Consider the following 21353-nt stretch of genomic DNA (forward strand, 5'->3'; position numbering starts at 1 on the left):
GAGTATTTATAATGTCTACTTAATGCTCTTTGACATTAAGGGTGCCTGGCCCAACACAAGATGGATTACAGGCCAAGGCCCTTTGGCTTGTCTCTGTGGAAGACATTTTATATGTCTCTGTTCTTCTTAAATTGCCTCATAAGAAGGTTAAGGCAGGAATCTATTCAATAAGTTTCAGAAAGACTTCCAAGAAAGAGAACTACTTTAATGCAATTGATTAATCATAGGCAGATAAATGGAATAAAAGTCAGTCACATACGTGTGGAAAGGTGAGAGGCTGTAAGTATGTCTAAAACTAAATATATTTAAAGTATTTGAGGATAACAGAGAGTAGCTTTTAATATAGGCTACTTAGTGTAAGGTACTTAGAATATCTTAACTGGCTAAGAAAGAAATCCCAACCGTTTCTAAAGTGATTTAAATTAGTGTTAAGATGAGAGACCCTATTATGCTGTTTGACTTCAAAAGTAGTAACATTTCTTTGGGATTTAATTACTTAGAGGTTTCTTTTGACTCACTTATAAGAAACCAAATGTTCATTAAAACTGGGGAAATGGTTTAAAAATGTACAGCATATCTTATTTAAGGAGCTAACTTGATAGTCTTACTTTATAATCTAGTCCTTTTCCTAAAAACTTGTAATGATCATTTGGTGACTTTATGTCAATTTTATGTTATCAGTTAGAATTTACTGGTCATCAAATGAAAAAGGGCAATAAATTAATACGTGTAACAGACTTCAACTTGGGATTTCACTATAGTTTAAAGAAGTATTGTTTTGGATAGAAGCTACACTTTGAATATTTAGATTTTAGGATTTAATATTTTGTTATAAAAGTATTACATCTCATGTTACTATAAATTATTAACATTTGGTATTTATTCTTCCAGATATAAGCAGTATATGTAATTTTAGTTATTTAAGTAATATAATAATGCTATATGAAGTTTGGAAATATGATATGAAAATAAAGGCAAAAATGTCGGTAATCCTACCACCTTAACACCACCACTTTTTCACCTTTTGAAAGCCTCTCTACTAGTTATTTTCATCAACCAGTTTGGGGGACTTATTTTTTATTACTTTAATATTCATTGAATGCCTAAATTATGCAGGCTAAGAATTGTGCTCTTGAGAAATGATTTCTTTAAATTATTTATTAGAAATTTACCAGAAAAACAATCAATTCAAACTTTGGTACTATTTTTCTCAAAATGATATTTACTCACCACATTACTCAAAGGTTAAATATTAATTGGCTTCAGCACTAAGTCGTCAGGCACTCAATTTTTAACACATATTTTGGTACTTGTGTGCATAGCACTGTTTTAGATGTTTTGAAGCATTCCCTATCCATGTTTGATTAAATATCAAAAATATGAAAACTTACCTAGGCAAGTGCCAAGTAAATGGTACCAACATTAAGTGCTACAGGAGTTCAAAAAAGAAAAGTCTGTGGGCTTGACTAGTCAGAGAGGAAGTGAGACGTGAGGTTGGTGTTGAGGGATAAGGGGTAGTATTTGCATTTACAAATATGAAGAAAGAAGATACTTCAGTCAGAAAGAATCTATGTGAGAGCTAAAAGGCAAAGATAAGAGTGAGCTGTTTTCTGTGTACAACAAAAAACACAATCAAAAAAGCAGAGAGATCCTCTTGGAGAAAGTCTTGGGAGTAAGGTAAAAATTTTGTCCTTATACTGGAAGGCTAAAACATTCATATTTTATATACAATTAATAGGAACTTATTATAGGTGTTTAAAAAATTATATGTTAATAATCATAAGAGGTAAGAAAAGAAACTGAAAAGTAGGATATAAGAAACTCTGTTTATTTGGATATTAGACTTGTTAATCCATAATTACAGCCATAGAAGAAAAATGCAGAGGTAAAATGTAGTAACTTGTTCTTTTTCTTCTTTGTAGATTGATGGAGAAACGAGAAGTTATTTTGTATTGTGACCTTCATGGCCATAGTAAGAAAGAGAACATCTTCATGTATGGCTGTGATGATAGTGACAGATGTAAAGCATTATACTTACAGCAACGAATCTTGCAACTTAGGCTGAGCAAAAATTGTCCAGATAAAGTAAGCACCTTTAATATTTTGACTTTTCCTTTACTACATGTTGCCCATGCAAGACAGCAAAATGGATAATTTTAGTTAGTAAACTGCTTTTTTATTTAGTTATTCTGATTGGTTTATACAATTGACCGTAAGAAAGCAACTGTGTGAAATGTTTAATGACCAGTAATTTGAGATATGAAAAAAAATGCCCAATATCCTACCACCATACTTAATGATAAAAGACTGATTGTTTTCCTCCTGAGGTCAGGAACAAGGCAAGGATATCCACTTTTACCCCTTCAATTCAGCCTTATACTGGAGGTTCTAACAAGTGCAATAAGGGAAGAAAAAGAAATAAAAGGCAGACAGATTGGAAAGGCAGGCATGATTGTGTTCATAGAAAACCCATGCAATCCACAAAAACTCCTAGAACTAATAACTGAGTTTAGCAGTGTCATAGGATACAAGGTCGACCCACAAAAACCAACTGCAGTTCTATATACTCACAGTGAACAACTGGAAACCAAAATTTAAAAGAATATCATTTACCATCACTCCAAAATAAGTGAAATACTTGTGACTGCAAAGGGATGGCACAAGGGAGTTTTTAAGAGGTGATGGAATTGTCCTATATCCTGATTTGTGGTAGTGTTTACACAAACCTATACATGTGTTAAAATTCACAGAATGGAACACAAAGTAAATTTTTTTAATTGTAATTAAATTACAAAAACTCATTGTAGATACTGATGTTATAACAGTTCTTGAGGGCGACTTTCAAATTATCTTTCATGTGATAATAAAGCATCGTATTCGATTCTGAAAATCTACAACACTGATCTTCATTCCTAAACATGTTTAGGCTCCTTCCTATAGCCTTTTAAAGTCAACACTATCAAGAATTCATCAGCTGGTTTTGAATGCATATGTTATATATAGATAAAAAATAAAATTTATTTCAGAATTTAAGTCTATAATTCTCAGAAATGTAAATATGTCATCCTTAAAATGAGTTATTTTCATTGGTCAGGATATAAAAGCTCCCAAAGCTTTAGAGAGAATTATTGCTTTTGCACAACTACTTTTTCATTTCCAACCGTACTTCCTATGAAAGACATTGTGATTAGAAAAGCAATGGGTCTCATTTTTATTTGCGTCTTTTCAGTTTTCATTCTCAGCTTGCAAGTTTAATATTCAGAAGAGCAAAGAGGGAATAGGAACGGTGGTAACGTGGAAAGTGGGAATCAGGAACAGCTTTACCATGGAGGCCACTTTTTGTGAATCTACTCTGGGTAAGATCAAGTGTCCTCATTCATGACTGTCAGAACTTTAAACCAAAGAGACGTTTTTAATGTAAGATTAATAGTGTAGGCAACTGGATCGTGAGCACTTTCTTCCTGCTTAGATACATACTGATATCTAATCAATTCTATAGATAGGATGAATAAACAGACTCCCACTATATATCTCTATCATCATTTTCCTTTGTTTAGAAAAGGAAGTTTTAGCACATACATAGAATACCTAATTGGTTGTTTCATGAACTAATCTTTAATTGCTTGTTTGGGGTTTTTGTTTTTGTTTTAGAAGGGGTTCCTACAGATGACTCTAATGATTTCAAGAAAAAGCAATGCTCATAATTAAAATATCAGAATAGAAGTATCTTTAGTAGATTTGCCATTTTTAAGGCAAACTTAGACTGGACTTTGTTTTTGTTTTTTGTCAATTTGTATTTTAATTGGTTCCTTGAACTAAAAAGTGTACCCTAGTTCCATTTAAGAAAGCTTTCAGTCACATTTAACATTATCCTTAGAATGCCCCATATTAAGGTAATTGTCACATTATTAGAAAATGTATCAACTCAAAGGAAAGTACTGGAAATCCACACTTGTAACTTCTGGCTAGTTTTTAAAGCACCTTGAAATTCTTATAACACTATTAATGATGATGAAAACATTAAAATATTTACCCAGGTTTTTCTCTAAGTGATAACTAGGGTGCTTATAACTGGTAACCAAGTATTCTATAACTTTCTTGCTGAATTTTCTTCTGCTTTGCAACACAGACTAATCTGTATTAAGTCACCTTTGGTCCAGGTGGTGGAGAAGGAACAAGGGAAAGCAATAAGCTGTTAAATGACCTGTCCCAGTGTAGAAAAGCCAAAGGACAGAATACGGAATCATATCAGATGTTTTGTTTACACTTTGTTGGGCAACTTAAGCCTACCTGCTAAGAAAATATGTTTAAGTCACCTTCAAGGGTGGCTAAACTTATTGATGTTTTAGTTAATAAAAGAGGCATTCATTTCAACACAAAAGACTTGGAGTCGATGGGGTATCATTTTTGTGATTCTCTCTTGGACTACTGTGATCCAGACCGAACCAAGGTAAGTAAAGTCCATTTGATGATACATCAGACCCAGACTCCAGTCTCTCAGATAACATAACCTGCCTATGGGCCTACAGCAGTTTGTTCCTTTTCATATCCTAACAGTGTTCAGTGTTTTTTGTACTTGATGTTCCAGGTATCTATAAATATTCAGTTTAATTAGGAAATAGTTATTTTATAATTAACTCATCTATCATTTTCCCCTAGTATTATCAGTGCCTGAAAGAATTAGAAGAAATGGAAAAACATATAAACTTGGAAGAAGTCCTTGATGATTCAGATACTTCTCTGAAAGAAATTACATTGGATCTAGAGTCTAGGTAAGTCAGGATGGTGGTAGTAATGTAATTTGCTGTGCTGTTCTACTGATACTATGCTCTTTATAATAATATGAGTATGTAATTTTCAGTCTGTACTGAAAATCCTGGCTATAGGTGGAGGAAAATTTTTCCCATGCACATTACTTTAGCCAGACCCCATCAAGACTTCATTTATTCATTTATTTAGATGATATTAATTGAGCACCCACTACGTACTGTATATGAAAGACATATTCAAATTGTTTTTAATGCTGTCATTACCCACAGAGAACTGACACACTTATAGAGATGCCATATAAATAATCTAAGTTAGTGAATAATAAGTGCAAAATTTAATGCCAAGGGAATGTTATTGGAAGAAGGAAGGTGCTAATTTTAGTGCAGTTCCTATAGGAAAAGCAGAACAAATGTTTGATTCTTCCAATTTATTTATAAATTTTCAGACCTTGAGTTAGTGCCCCTGTATTGTTTGCAGATAGAGAGTATCATTTTGAACTCAGATTTGTTTATATTTGACGTGTTCCAATCAGTTTCAGTCATCATTCTTCTAATACTCTTATAATGCCTAGAACTACCAAACATCTATACCACCTTTGTAAACATTCTTCTTATAATTAGAACTATTTCTGCCATTCCAATAAGATAATAAAGTAAAAGTAACAGTTGAAATCTTAAAATACCACCAAAACATTCTGTAAATTAAAATAATTTATTATTTTTTGTAGTAGCCATGGCTCTGACAGTTCAGAATCCAGTGACTCTCAGACTGAGCTTCTCAAGTTAAGTTCTCAGGTACGACTGAAAATTTCTGCCTATGATATGGATATGCCAAATAAGTACTCTTCTTATTATGACTAACAATCAGGCAAAAAAAAAGTTTGCAGTTGTATAATTATTGTATATCATAATTGTTATTTTCTTACTATGTACCATATCCTTAAATCATAGAATTTTCTAACCTTAGGGCTTTTTAATACTCTTGCTTATTGATGAGAACAGTTAAAATCCAGAGAAATTAAATTACATTTCAAAAGCCACACCGCTTGTTAATGAGAGTTGGTAGCATAACATACATCACCTGACTGCTCGTCCTATATTCATTCATTCATTCATTCATTCATTTAACAACTATGTACTGAGCTCCAACTATGTGCTTGGGAATAGAGCAGTGAACAAAACAAGACAAAAATCCCTCCCTCTGTAACTTATATTCTAGTTAGTAAGTAAAATATCTGATGTGTTAGATGATCAGAAGTGCCCAAGGAGGAGATAAGAGCAGGAGGATTAGGGAGTTCAGGTGGTATTAGTACTGAATGTTTGTGCCCCCGCCCCAACCCTGACCTCCAATGTGACGGTGTTAGGAGGTGACCAAGACAAGCTTAGACAGTATTCTATTGGTACCTGTTAGAAAATGCTGATATTGCCATGAAAGGACTTCTGCAGGTGATTGTGGAGAAAGCTTAGAAAGGAAGAGAGTGGGAGAGTAAGTGTCCATCTTTTTAGACAATACAAGTAATCATGTACAGATAAGGTCTCAGAAATGAAGAACACGTTACTGGACAATGGACAAAAAGCAGTCCTTGCTATAAAATGGTAAAGAACTTGGCTGAACTGTGTTTGTGTTCTAGTGTTTTGTGCAAGGTAGAACTTGTGAGTGATAAAATTGTATATTTAGCTGAGGAGATATCTAAGCAAAGTGTTGAAGGAGTGGCTTGGTTCCTCCTGATTGCATACAGTTAAATGCAAGAAGAGATAAGTGAACTGAAGAAGGAATTGTCAAGCAAAAAGGACCCAGAACATTGAAATCTGGAAAATTCTCAGCCCATCCATAATCCAAAGAATGAGAATGTGTGTTCAGAATAGAACAGTTAAGTGTGTGGAGAACCAACCATTTGATAAGGAGATGAGTGTAGGTATGAAGCATGGAACTAATCAGCCACCCCAGCAGGAAAACTGCCAGTTTGAACTGAAGGGGAGAGCCACAATTTTTAAATGTTACACTCCATTTATAGTTATTATAAAATATTGGCTATATTCCCCATGTTGTACAATTATCCTTGTAGCTTATTTTATACATAATAGTTTGTACCTCTTAATTCCCCACCCCTGTAATGCCCCTCCCCCCTTCCCTCTTCCCTCTGGTAACCACTAGTTGTCTATACCTGTGAGTCTGCTGCTTTTTTGTTATATTCACTAGTTTGTTGTATTTTTTAGATTTCACATATAAGTGATATCATTCAGTATTTGTTTTTCTGACTTATTTCACTTATCATAATACCCCTCAAGTCCATCCATGTTGCTGCAAATGGCAAAATTTCATTCTTTTTTTTGGCTGAGTAGTATTCCAGTGTGTGTGTGTGTGTGTGTGTGTGTACACACACACACACACACACTTACATACACGTCATCTTTATCCATTCATCTGTTAACGGACACTTCCTTAGGTTGCTTCCATATCTTGGCAATTGTAAATAATGCTGCTGTGAACATTGGGATGGATGTATCTTTTCAAATGAGGGGTCTTGTTTTTTTCAGATATATACCCAGGAGTGGAATTGCTGGGTCATATGGTAGTTCTGTTTTTGAGAAACCTCCATACTGTTTTCCATAGTGGATCCACCAATTTACATTCTCATCAATAGTGTATGAGGGTTCCTTTTTTTTTTTTTTTTTTTTTGTGGTATGCAGGCCTCTCACTGTTGTGGCCTCTCCCGTTGCTGAGCGCAGGCTCAGCGGCCATGGCTCATGGGCCTAGCCGCTCCACGGCATGTGGGATCTTCCCAGACTGGGGTACGAACTCATGTCCCCTGCATCAGCAGGCAGACTCTCAACCACTGCGCCACCAGGAAAGCCCTATTTGTGTTCTTTTTGATGATAGCCATTCTGAGAGGTGTGAGGTGATATCTCATTGTGGTTTTGATTTGCATTTCCCTAATGATTAGCAGTGTTGAGCATCTTTTCATGTACCTGTTGGCCATCTGCATTTTCTCTTTGGAAAAATGTCTCTTTAGTTCTTCTGCCCATTTTTTAATTGGGTGGTATGGATTTTTGTTTGCTTGTTTGTTCTTTTTCTTTCTTTTTTGGTTGTGTGGCATGTGGGATCTTAGTTCCCTGACCAGGGATCAAGCCCGTGCCCGCTGTGGTAGAAGTGTGGAGTCTTAACCACTGGGTCACCAGGGAAGTCCTGGGTTGTTTTTTTGATGTTGAGTCATATGAGCGGTTTATATATGTTGGATGTTAACCCCTTATCAATCATATCATTTGCAAATAGTTTCTCCCATTCAGTAGGCTTTTTGTTTCGTTTATGGTTTCCTTTGCTGTGCAAAAGATTTTAAGTTTAAATAGGTCCCATTTGTTTATTTTTGCTTTTATTTCCTTTGCTTTAAAAGATAGATCCAAAAAAATATTGCTACAATTCATGTCAGTGTTCTGCCTATGTTTTCCTCTATGAGTTTTATGGTTTCCAGTCTTACATTTAGGTCTCTAATCCATTTTGACTTTATTTTTGTATATGGTATTAGTGAATGTTCTAATTTCATTCTTTTACATGTAGCTGTACAGTTTTCCCACCCCCACTTGGTGAAGAGATTCTTTTCTCCATTGTATATTCTTGCCTCCTTTGTCATAGATTAATTGAGCATAAGTGTGTGGGTTTATTTCTGGGCTCTCTATTCTGTTCCATTGATGTTTGTTTATTTTTGTGCTAGTACCATAGTGTTTTGATTAATGTGGCTTTGTAGTATAGTCTGAAGTCAGGGAGTGTGATTCCTCCAGCTCTGTTCTTTCTCAAGATTGTTTTGGCTGTTGGGTTTTTCATGTTTCCATATAAATTTTTAAAATATTTGTTCTAGTTCTGTGAAAAATGCCATTGGTATTTTGATAGGGATTGCATTGAATCTGTAGATTGCCTTGATCTTTCCATCTGTTTGTGTCATGAAGACAAATTTTCAAAAGCCCTGAAGGTGACTAAGAGATCATCAGGGCCATTAACACTAGGTTTTAACAGGGCAGACGGCTTCCAATAGAGGCCATGGAGGTGAGCCGCCTGGAGCTGTGCACTGTGGTGTGGGCAGAGTCCGGACAGAGAGCCAGGCATGAGTAGCACCCTGCCAAGCTGTTGGCGTGCTGTTGCCACCCTAGTGGGTCCAGAAGGCAGAGCACTGGGACAAGAGGATTATTCTTGACCATTAAGATCTCATTGAATCTGCTTTACTAGGTTTTGAGCTTGCTTGGGACCCATTCCCCATCCTTCTTTCCTTTTTCTCCCTTTTGCAATGGGAATGTCTTAGCCTATGCCTGTCCCACAGTTGTATTTTGGAAGCACATAACTTGATTGGTTTCATGGGTTCACAACTGGACAGGAAATTTACCTCAGGATGAATCATATTTTGAGTCTCATCCATATCTGATTTAGATGTTATTGAGATAAGACTTTGGAGTTTAGAGTTGATGCTGGAATTAGTTAAGACCTTAGGGGTTGCTGGGATGGGATGAATGAATTTTGCATGTGAGAATGACATGAATCTGAGGGGATTAGGGGTGGAATGCTATGGTCTAGATATTTCTGTCCCCCAAAGTCATATGTTGAAATTATAATGCCCCATATTATGGTACAAGAAGGTGGGGCCTTTGGGAGGTGATTATGTCATGAGGGCAGAGCCCTCTGAATGGGATTAGTGCCTTATAAAAGAGGCTCCAGAGAGATCCCTAGCCCCTTCTGCCTTGTGAGGATACAACAAGCAGCTGCAACCCAAAAGAAAGCTCTCATCTGACCATACTGGCACCCTCATCTCAACCTTCCAGCCTCCAGAACTATGAGAAATATATGTCCCTTATTTATTAGCCACACAGTTGGAGGTATTTTGTTATAACAGGTGAATGGACCAAGACAGATGTTGTATTCATTTTCTATTGCTGAGTAACTAATTACCCCAAATTTTAGCAGCTTTAAACAAAAAACGTTTATTATCACATAGTTCCTGTGGGTCCGGAATCCAGGAGTGGCTTATCTGGGTTCCTTTATCTAAGGTCTCTGAAAAGACTGCAGTGAAGGTAGCCTAATCTCAGAAGCAGAATCCCATTACTTTTGCCATATACCATTCAGTAGAAGTAAGTCACTAGGTTTAGCCCAGTGACCTAGGATTACAGAAGGGTATGAATACTAAAAGATGGGGATCATCAGAGGTCATCTTAGAGATTGTCTACCACAGATGTAAAAGCCATTACTTTGATTTGACATTTGCCTCAAGGCTATGTTGAAGCCAACCTACAAATTCTAGAATTTGGGGCTGTTTTCCCTCTCAATTCAGTTTTTTTATCCACATTTTTTGAGCTGATTTCTTTCTTGTAGCACACCTTATCAAATAAAGCTAGCAACAACCAACTCATAGTCTAAACTTCCTGCCTCAAAATCTCTTTGCCCAATGACTCAGTTCTGTTATGTACATTTTCTGTCTTTCACACTGTCACAGAAGATAGTTTTACTAAATGTATCACCTCTACATAACTTGTGTCACTATTTTTCTAGGTTCCTATAACCACCTGTTGTTATTCAGTCACAAAGCCAATGACTGCCACATAATTTAGGTTTTTATTAGGACAGCATTCTATTTCTAGGTATCAGTTTCAACACTATTCATATTTTATTCATTAAAACAAAATTCTCAGAATCTCAGTAGCTTATAATAGCAAATACCTATTTTCCTGTTCATGGATCATCTATGGCTCTACTGGGCTAATAGGAGGTCAGTTGAACTTATATCCAGACTGTGGGTTGTTTCAGATCTATTCTACATTTCTTCCTCCCCCCACCCCAAGACTAGCAGCCAGTTAGGGTACGTTCTGCTCATGGTAAATCACAAGAGTTCAGGAGGGCACGCCAAACCATGAAAGTATGTTTAAAGTCCCTGTTTCTCATTCCACTGGCTAAATCAAGTCATATATCCAAATCTAACATAATGGAATAGGAAGGGTAAAAATTTGGGAACAATCCAGGGGGATCTATTCCCGGGGTAGGTACTAGAATTGCAAAGGCCATGAGAAAGGAGTATGTCTGTCATCTTCTAGGAAGACCAAGGAGGCTAATTTGGGTAGAGAAGACTGAAAAAGGAGAACAGTGGTAAGAGATAAAGTGAGATAGGTGTTGGAAGTTGAGGGGGACAAATCATGTAAAACCTGGCTTAGGACTTCACTTTTTACTCTAAGTGAGTCTGGAGAGTTTTGGTCAGAGGAGTGACATGATGTGCTTTAAGTGTCAGCAAGGTCACTTTGGGTGTTGTTTTGAGAGTAGAATGATGAACCACAAGGGGAGACCATTTAAGGGGCTACTGCAGTTATCCAGGCAAGAAAAAGTGGTGGCTGGACCAAGGTGGTAGCCGTAGAGATGATGAGAAGTGATCAGATTTTAGATATATCTGACAGAGTCTAGAGAATTTGCTGATGGCTTGGGTGTGAGTTTGAACAATAAAAAGGAGAGCTAGAGGTCTCCAGAATTCTAGGCCTGAGCAACTGAAGATGGAGCTTCCACTTACTGACATGGGGACTATTTTCTTCTCTTCCTACTAAATCATGTTCTGAAGGTATGTATCAGGACTCCATCCATTGCAAGGAACAAAAAACTCTTCAAAAAAAATGGCTTAGCTGGGGTCTCCTGGTGGCGCAGTGGTTGAGAGTCCACCTGCCGATGCAGGGGACACGGGTTCATGCCCCGGTCCGGGAAGATCCCACATGCCGCGGAGCGGCTGGGCCTGTGAGCCATGGCTGCTGAGCCTGCGCATCCAGAGCCTGTGCTCCGCAACAGGAGAGGCCACAACAGTGAGAGGCCCACGTACCGCAAATTAAAAAAAAAAAAAAGGCTTAGCTGAAAGGGGAATTGGTTGGCTTAGTAAGGGAAAAAGTCTAGGGATGACACTGGCTTTAGCCATGGCTTAAATAAGGGGCTCAAAGGATATCACTAGGATTCGAAGTTTTTTCCCCATTTTAATGTCATTTCTGCCTCTTCTGGGTTGGTTCCATTCTCAAACTCTCCTCTCTTGCTGGCGAAATGGAATTCCAGCCTCACATTCTCACAACTGTAAGTCTGGTAGATACCCTCTTTTCCAGTAGCCCCCTCAAAAACATAGAGTTTGATTCTTTTATTGTAGTAAAAATACACATAACATTTACCATCTTAGCCATTTTTAAGTGTACACTTCAGTGGTATTAAGTACATTCACATTGTTGTACAACCATCACCACCATCCCATAACTCCTGTCATCTTCAAAAACTGAAATTCTATACCCATTAATAACTCCCCATTCTCTGCCCCCCTGGCCCTTGGAAACCACTGTATACTTTCTTTCTTCATGATTTTGACTACACTAAGTACCTCATGTAAGTAGAATCATACAGTATTTGTCTTTTTGTGATTGGTTTATTTCATCTAGCATAATGTCCTCAAGGTTCATCCATGTTGTAGCATATTTCAGAATTTCTTTCCTTTATGAGGCTGAATAATATTCTATTGTACGTCTATACCACATTTTGCTAATCCATTCTTCCATCAATGGACACCAGGGTTGCTTTCACATTTTAGCTATTGAATTGAATAATGCTGCTATGTACATGATTGTACAGATGTCTCTTCAAGACGTTGCTTTTCATTCTCTTGGTTATATACCCTAAAATGAAATTGCTGGATCATATGGTAATTCTACTTTTAATTTTTTGAGGAACCTCCATACTGTTTTTCACAGCAGCTATACCATTTTACATTCCCATCAACAGTGCACACAGGCTCTGATTTTTCTACATGCTTGACAGCACTTGTTATTTTCTGGGTTTTTTTTTTTTTTTTAAAATAATGGCCATTCTAACAGGTGTGAGGTGATATCTCACTGTGGCTTTCATTTGCATTGCCCTAATGGTTAGTGATATTGAGCATCTATTTATATGCCTATTGGCCATTCATATATTTTCTTTGGAGAAATGTCTATTCAAGTCCTTGGCCCATTTCTGAATTGGTTTGTTTATTGTTGTTGTTGAGTTTTAGGAGTTCTTTATATATTCTGGACATTAATCCCTTATCAGGTATGTGATTTGCAAATATTTCTCCCATTCTGTATTTTGCCTTTTAGAAATGCAACTGTTTTTGTGTGTTGAGTTTGTATCCTGATACTTTGCTGAATTAATGTATCAGTTCAAACAGGTTTTTTGTGGACTCCAGGGTTTTTAAATATATCATCTGCAAACAGAGATCATTTTACTTCTTCCTTTCCAATTTGGATGCCTTTTATTTCTTCTTCTTGCTTAATTGCTAGGGCTTGAACTTCCAATACTATGTTGAATGGAAGTGATGAAAGCAGACACCCTAGCCTTGTTCCTGATCTTAGAGGAGGTGCTTTTTGGTCTTTCACCATTGAGTGTGATGTTTGCTGTAGGTTTTTTATAGATGGCTTTTATTATGGTGAGATAGTTTCCTTCTATGCCTAGTTTGTTGAGTTTTTTTAATTCATGAAAGGGTGTTGAGTTTTGTCAGATGCCTTTTCTGCATTAATTGAGATGGTCATGTGTTTTTTTCCTCCATTCTATTGATTTGGTGTATTACATTGATCAATTTTCATATGTTAAAACTATCCTTGCATTCCAGATATAAATCCTATTTGGTCATGGTGTAAATCCTTTTAATATGCTGCTGAATTTGGTTTGCTATTATTTTGTTGAGGATTTTTGCATCAGTGTTCATAAGGGATATTGGTCTATAATTTTCTTGTAGTGTCTTTTTCTGGCTTTTGTATCACAGTAATGCTGGCCTTACAGAGTGAGTTAGGAAATGTTCCTTCCTCTTCAGTTTTTTGGAAAAGTTTGAGAAAGATCAGCATTAGTTTTTTAAATATTTGGTGGAATTCACCCAAGAAACTGTCAGGTCCAGGGCTTTATTTTTGGTTGGGAGAATTTTCATTACTGATTCAATCTCCTCAACTAGTTATATATAGGTCTACTCATATTTTCTATTTCTGCATGAGATAGTCTTGGTAAATTCTGTGTTTCTAGTAATTTGTCCATTTCATCTAGGTTATCTAATTTATTGGCATACACTTGTTTGCAATACTCTTATAATCCTTTCTATTTCTGTAGAATTGGTAGTAATATCTCTACTTTCATTTCTGATTTTAGTAATTTAACTTTTTTCTTAGTCCATTTAGCTAAAGGTTTGTCAATTTTGTTGATCTTTTCAAAGAATTAACTTTTGGTTTCATTGATTTTCTCTAGTTTTTCTATTTCATTTATCTCTGCTCTAATCCTTATTACTTCCTTCCTCTTCTGTCTGTGGATTTAATTTTTTCTTCTTTTTCTAGTTCCTTAAGTTTAAAGTTAGGTTACTGACTTGAGATCTTTAGTTTTTGAATGTGTTTATAGTTATAAATTTCCCCCTTAGCATTACTTTCACTGTGTCCCATAAATTTTGCTCTGTTGTGTTTTCATTTTCATTCAACTCTCTAAGTATTTCCTAGTTTCTCTTGTTTCTCTTGTGACTTCTTTGATTCATTGACTGTTTAAAAGTGTGTGTATAATTTCCACAATTTTTTGAACATTTTATTTTTCCTTTTGTTATTTCTAACTTTATTCCATTGTGGTAAGAAAAGATACTTTGTATGATATCTATCTTTTAAAATCTATTAAAACTTAATTGGTGGTCTAACATATGTTCTGTCCTGGAAAATGTCCTATATATGCACTTGAGAAGAATGTGTGTTCTATTTTTGGGTGGTGTTCTGTATATGTCTGTTAAGTTTCAATGGCTCATTGTGTTAAGTCCTTTTTCCTTATATACCTTCTGTCTGACTGGTCTCCCTATTGTAAGTGGCGTATTGAAGTCTCCTATTATATTGTAGAACTGTCTATTTCTCCCTTCAATTCGGTCAGTTTTTGCTTCATACATTTTGATGGTCTGTCATTAGGTATGTAAATGTTTATAATTAATTGTTATGTCTTCTTGCTGTATTGAATCTTTTAACATATCCTTTTTAAAGTAGTTTCTAGTAACATTTTTAAATTTAAACTCTATTTTGTCTAATAGAGCCACTCCTGCCCTCTTTTGGTTACTATTTGCATAGAATCTCTCTTTCCTTCCTTTCACTTTCAACCAGTTTGTGTCTTTGGCCCCACCCAAAATCCAGTCTTTGGATCTCAGTGAGTCTTTTATAGACTGAATATAGTTAGATCGTGTGTTTTTTATCCATTCTGACAGTGTCTGTCTTCTGATTGGAAAGTTTAATCCATTTACAATGAAAATAATTACTGATAAAAAGAGACTCCTGTCTCTGTGCTGTTTTCTATATGCCTTAGAGTATTTTTGTCCGTCATTTCCTGCATTCCTGTCTTCTTTTGTGTTTAGTTGATTTTTTGTGGTGAAATGTTTAAATTCCTTTCTTACTTCCTTTTGTGTATATTCTATAGGCGTTTCTTTGTTGTCACCAGGGGGATTACATTTAATATCCTGAAGTTATAACACTCTAATTTGATACAGCTTAACTTCAAAACATACATACAAAAACTCTGTTCCTTTACAGCTGCACTCCCAGGCTTTCAGTTGTATATGTCACCAAATTACGTAGTTGTATGTTGTGGGCCCAAAAACATAAACTAATAATTCTTTAAGTGTATTAGTCTCTTAAATTATGTAATAAATAAGGTTTAGAGTTACAGACCAAAGTGACAGTAGTCTAATACTAATTTTATACTAATAAATGCTATTTTTTCTTTAAATGTTTTTCTCTTAAATCATGTAGACAACAAAAAATTCAGTTTGAAACTATTGTTACAATAGTACTTACTAGCTTTTATAATTTCCCGTGTATTTAACTTCACTGAGACCTTTATTTTTCTCTACAGCTTCAATTTACTATCATTTCACCTTGCAGAAATCCCTTGGGCATTTCTTTCAAGGCAGGTCAAATGGTCACAAACTCCCTCAGCTTTTGTTCATCTGGAAATGTCTTTAATTCCTACCTAACTTTTGAAGGACAGTTCTGCTGTTTTTTGGGTTTCTTCCCTATTTTGCACTGTGTTCTGGCTTCCAAAGTTTCTGATGAGAAATCTGGTAATGATCTTATTGAGGATCCCTTGCATGTAATAATTTGCTTCTCTCTTAATGCTGTCAAAAGTCTCTCTTTGACTTTGAAAGTTTATGTGACTTACTGTGGGTTTTTAAATTTCATCTTACTTGGAGTTCACTGAGCTTCTTTGATATTTACCTTCCTGTCTTTCATCAAATTTGGGACGTTTTCAGGCATTATTTCTTTACTCCTTGGCATTTGTGGGTTGCTGACTTCTCCAGCTCTAAGGCTGGTATGCATGAGGCAAAAAGAAAACACATGAAACTACTCACCATCATGCTCCTCTTTCGCTGCTGAAGTCCCTCATCATCTGCCTTCTTCTTTCCACCTTTTAGAGCCTCTTGTGTGTATTTGGTCTGTAATACCCAGGGTATTAGTTGTACTTAGTGGAAAGAAGAGGACGAGTACTTCATCTTCCTAGAAGTGGAAGTCTTAAGATAGTTTTATGTCTGCATACATACATACTATCTTTGATATATTGATTAAATAAGGATTTTAAATATGATTCTCTTACCTAGATAAAAAACAAGAAAAAACATCTGAAAACAAAGAAGGAAAGAAACTCTACCACAGCAAGCCATCAGAGAAGAGCAAGAGGTAAATATTCATTGATATGGTTGTTAACAGTCGTTGAAAAAAAAACAAGAATGGCAAATTATTTCCTCTTATACCCAGGAAGACGTCATGATTTTTCCCCAGGTAAAATTAATGATTAAAATTTTGCTCATATTATTTACTGTTTATAAAAATACAAAAGAATCTTGACAGATGAGAGATGGGTCTTATTACGGTGCTATATTTAAATTTCACTTATACTTACCTTACTTGGAAAAGTATTTGAGGCATCTTACAAAGATGTATCCAGGAGAGCAAGAAGAAATAAATTAAAACTAAGAAAAATTAATGGGAAAACAAGAGTATAAAATAGATGGTACTGAGAGATTGCCTTCCATCATGATAGCATGAGGATCTCTGCAAACCCACTCACCAGCAAAAATCAGAGAAAATTATTTTTTTAAAAAAACAAAAATTTAAAGTTTCTGGAAATGGTCCTAAGGGCATACAGCAAATGAAAAATCATCTGTTCGGGAAAATCTACTAAAATTGGGTACAAACAAAAAAACAACCAAAAGGAAACCAGTGAGAGCCTGGGGTATTTGAATCAAGACTCTCCACACCCTGCCCCCCAGATTCCAGCTCAATGATACTCTACTCCAGGAGAGTGCAGCCAAGGACACAGGGTCCGCTTTCCCCACAGATGCCAGCCAGAGGGCTATCTTCCCAGGAAGGGCAGGGCTTGCACATTTCTTATCCTGTCTCCAGCTGCCTGCTGTTGAAGTGAAGTTCCAGGTAAGTGCAGTCAGGAGGTGGGGGCTCCCTTCTTTCTACGCAGACCCCACTCTTGAAAAGAAGGCTCCACACTTCGTGTGCTACATCACTGAAAATATTTTGGTCCTAATCACCCGTCTTGGATTGTAAAGTGTTGGTTCCACACTGGAAGAGGCAAATAGAGAAGACCTGAGGCTCCTGCCCTCCTTCCACCTACATCTTAGCTCCTAAAGTGGGGTACCACTGAGAGAAGAGTGCCACTGTCCCCACTCTCAGCTCCAGAGACACATCAGAAATTTTGCATAAGTGCATTAAGATGGCAGAGTAGGAGGATGTGGAGCTCACTTTCCCTCAAAAACACATCTACATGTGGCACAGTTCTCACAGCAAACTAACTGGAAACTGGCAAAAGATCTCTCATACAACCAAAGCTGCAAGAAACATCCCCATGTCATTGGGTACGATGGGAAAAAAAAGGCATCAAGACACAAGACGCCCCTGGGAGGTATCTGTGAAGGAGGGAGGGTCCACACAGGCAGGCCCTCACCCTGGGAACCCCATGACTGCTAGGAACTCCACCAGGACATACAGAGGGACTGGAGGGGCCTGGACTCTGATCTCAAGCCGTGTACATGTGCTGGCTTGCTATCAGTCAGGGCAGAAAGAGACTAGAGCTGATGGCTGCCACTTCATCACACTTCCCAGCCTGAAGCACATGCCAGGTGGGGCAGCTAGTATGTGCAGTGGCTAGGCACTGAATCTCGGGTTTGTGTGCCCTGGGAGTGAACTCAATCTAGCTGCACAGAGACAGCCCAGAGCGTCTGGGGTGTGGCCCAGGCCAAACCTCAGAGCCCATTGTCAGTACCTGCACTGCAGAGCACAAGTCTGCCATTGGAGCCCATCATCAGCACATGCACGGTGGGACACAGGTACGGTGGCAGCGGACTTCGTTGGCATACATACCACGTGGCATCACAGAATCGCATGTCTCTGGCAGACAGCCCCTGGGGAGGAATACACAGTGGTTCCTTTCCCTGTGAGAGTGCTCTGGTTCTTCCCACCTCACACCCCAGCTTGGAGCTGGATTGTGGGTGGACAGGTCCTGGGAGAGCAGCCCCAGGCAGCAGCACAATGACCTCAATTCCTGCAGCCACAACACCCCAGCTCCCAGCACCAGCCTAGCACTAGGTCTGGGATAAACACAACAGAGAAACGGACAAGACCTTGGGCTGCTTCTGGGAAGAACTGTGGATGCCTTCAGTGGTGGCACATAGGTCTGCTATGACTACATGGGCCTCACTTGCTTTGGCACTCACCTTTTGCAACAGAGCACATACTTAAGGGCAACAGAGTCTTACTGAGCCCAACTTTCAGGGCTTCTACTCCAACAACCGGGGAGCAGACCCCACCCCCAGCAAGGCTCTGACAGCCACAGAGCAAAGAGGAGGCCCCACCCAAAATCCAGTGCAGGCTCTGGACAACACACCACCAATCCCATCCCCTATCAAGGGGATAATGGCCAGCATACTCTGAGGAAAGATGTGGCTAGCATCCATACCAAAACTAGCCCTCACACCAAAAATCTTGAACTCACACATTCTATACAGGGACACTCTCACATAAAAGCACCCCTTCAAGACAACAGTAGCTGTTTCTCCTAAATTCAGAGACAGAGAAAGTTAAGTAAAATGAAAAAGAAGGAGAGGAACTGTTCCCAATTAAAAAAATAAGAGATATCCCCTGAATAAACAAATCATGAAACAGACCTCAGTGGTCTATTACACCCTGAGTTCAAACAGGAGTTAATAAAAATGCTAAAGGAATTAAGAAAGATTATCAACAGAAAGGCAGATCACTGTAACAAGGATCTAGAAACTATAAAAAGGAACCAATCAAAATTAGACAAGTCAATCGCCAAGATAAAAACCAATCTACAAGCAATGAATAGCAAACTAAGTGCCACAGAAGAATGAACAACTGATCTGGAAGACAGAATAATGGAAATCAGTCAGAACAGCAGACAGAAAGACAAATGAAAACAGAAAAGTGAAAGCAATATACGAGATCTATGGGATAACATAAAGCATGCCAACCTACACATGATATTGGTTCCAGAAGGAGAAGAAAGAGAGAAGGGGATCGAAAATGTAATCTAAAGAAGGAAACGGATATCCAGGTACAGGAAGCACAGATGGTCCCAAAGAAGATGAACACAAACAGACCCACACCAAGACATATTGGAATTAAAATGGCAAAAGATAAAGAGAGGATTCTAAAGGCAGATAGAGAAAAGCAGTCAGTTACAAGGCAACCCCCATAAGACTATCAGCGTATTTCTCCGCAGAAACTGTGCAGGTCAGAAGGCAGTGGCATGATATATTCAAAGTCCTGAAAGAGAAAACCCTGCCCCCTGGGATACTCTACCCAGCAAGATTATAATTTAGACCAGGAGGAGAGAGAAAGAATTTCTCAGACAAGCAAAAACTAAAAGAATACAGCAATATTAAGCCTAACCTAAAAGAAATATTGAAAGGTCTTCTCTAGATAGAAAAGAAGCAAGTATCTATAGGAAAGGGAAAATCACAATAGGAAAGGCAAATACATAAAAGGATTGAAGATCACTTAAGTCAGTACATAGATTAAAAAACAATCCAAAAATTGTAAAAATGATTAAAACTACAATTAACAGTAAAAGGATAAGGATGTAAAATAGGACATCAAAATCACAAAATGTAGGGAATGGGAGTATAATAATGAAGATCTTTTAGAATGTGTTTGAACTTGTATGACTATCAGTCTAAAGCAAGTAGATATGGTTAACATACTTGAAAACCAGGGTAACCAAACATCAAAAAGGTACAGTAGAGTCACAGAAACCCAAAAGAAAGGAACTCAAGCATAATACAAAAGAAATCCATCAAACCACAAAAGGGAAAACAAGAAAGAAATGAACGGAGAAGTACAAAAACTGGAAAAAAAGGTTTAAAATGGCAATAAGTACATACCTATCAATAATTACTTTAAATGTCAATGGACTAAATTCTCATCAAAAGACACAGAGTGGCAGATTGGATAAAAAAATCAAGAACCTACAATATGCGGCCCACAAGTACAATATGCTGCCTACAAGACTCACTTTAGGGCAAAAGACACACAGGTTGAAAGTGAGGGGATGGAAAAGGATATTTCATGCAAATGAAAACAATAAGAAAGCAGGGGTAGCAATACTCGTATCTGACAAAGTAGACTTTAAAACAAAGTAGTCTTTAAAACATAAAGACAGAGAAGGACATTATATAATGATAAAAGGAGCAATACAAGAAGAGGATATTACACTTGATAACATAAATGTACCCAATATAGGAGCACCTAAATACATAAATAGCAGCAGACATAAAGGAAGAGATTGACAGGAATACAATAATAGTAGGAGACTTTAACACCCCACTGACATCAATGGACAGATCTTCTAGACAGAAAATCAGTAAGGCAGCAGAGATGCTAAATGACACAACAGACCAAATATTTTTCCTTGGTCAGGGGAACCAGGTAAAACAGATAGCTCCTAATGTCTTCCCAAAATAAATGACTTAATTTGCAACAGATCCTGGAGAAATTCAAGCTTAACAGCATTCTCAGAAACAGTAGAAGTAGAGTAAAAGGCAATTCGGAGAAGATTGGTAGATCCATTGGAGAAACAGGCTAAACTTGTAGGCTGCCTAGTTCACCAGAGAGAACTGCAGGGAGGGGAACAGCTGGGAGGAGTCTGAGGTGGCATCAGAACAAATCTGAAACCCCGACCTGGGAAACTGTTCCTTTGGAGCCCAAATTTGATTGGATTAGTCTGTAGGGCAATTTATGCCCCAGGGCACTGTTGAAAACAATAGATCTATTAGCCAGAAATTAGTGGAATTTAACAGCAGGGTGTGTGATCAGGGAAGGTGTCAAAGACAACCCTGCCAAAACCACTGCCTTCCCAGAGAGAGTGGGGCACAACCAAGTCTGCACCCCTCAGGGAGCAAATTAGAGGTTTAACACTTCAGGGGGTAATGGACTTCGCTAAAATACACCAGCCAGTCACTAAAGAAACAAACACATACATAACAATAAATAGCTCCAGAAGGTATGGAAGGGGTAGCAGGGAAAGATTAGTAC

General features: G+C 37.5%; 2 protein-coding genes across 9 annotated transcripts in view; one reads left to right on the top strand and one right to left on the bottom strand.

Annotated features, from left to right (window-relative positions):
- The window catches only part of AGBL3 (AGBL carboxypeptidase 3), a 91558-nt gene that overhangs the window by 48094 nt on the left and 22111 nt on the right, over nt 1-21353 (top strand). The window contains 6 exon segments of the mRNA XM_060020951.1: nt 1923-2085; nt 3230-3356; nt 4350-4450; nt 4660-4772; nt 5498-5564; nt 16388-16568. Of these exon segments, the coding sequence (XP_059876934.1) occupies nt 1923-2085; nt 3230-3356; nt 4350-4450; nt 4660-4772; nt 5498-5564; nt 16388-16568 (752 nt within the window).
- Nucleotides 1-21353, bottom strand: part of CYREN (cell cycle regulator of NHEJ) — a 102781-nt gene that overhangs the window by 15735 nt on the left and 65693 nt on the right. For 4 of the 8 annotated variants that reach the window (XM_060020942.1, XM_060020943.1, XM_060020941.1 and 1 more), the window contains exon 4: nt 16142-16225. In XM_060020942.1, the coding sequence (XP_059876925.1) occupies nt 16142-16225 (84 nt within the window). Of the gene's footprint in view, nt 1-16141; nt 16226-16637; nt 17364-18063; nt 18203-21353 lie in introns of those variants that run through there. The other 4 variants (XM_060020947.1, XM_060020948.1, XM_060020946.1 and 1 more) reach the window with 2 other exon arrangements.

Source organism: Delphinus delphis, chromosome 9 (genome assembly GCF_949987515.2).
Source record: "Delphinus delphis chromosome 9, mDelDel1.2, whole genome shotgun sequence".
NCBI classification, from domain to species: Eukaryota; Metazoa; Chordata; class Mammalia; order Artiodactyla; family Delphinidae; genus Delphinus; species Delphinus delphis.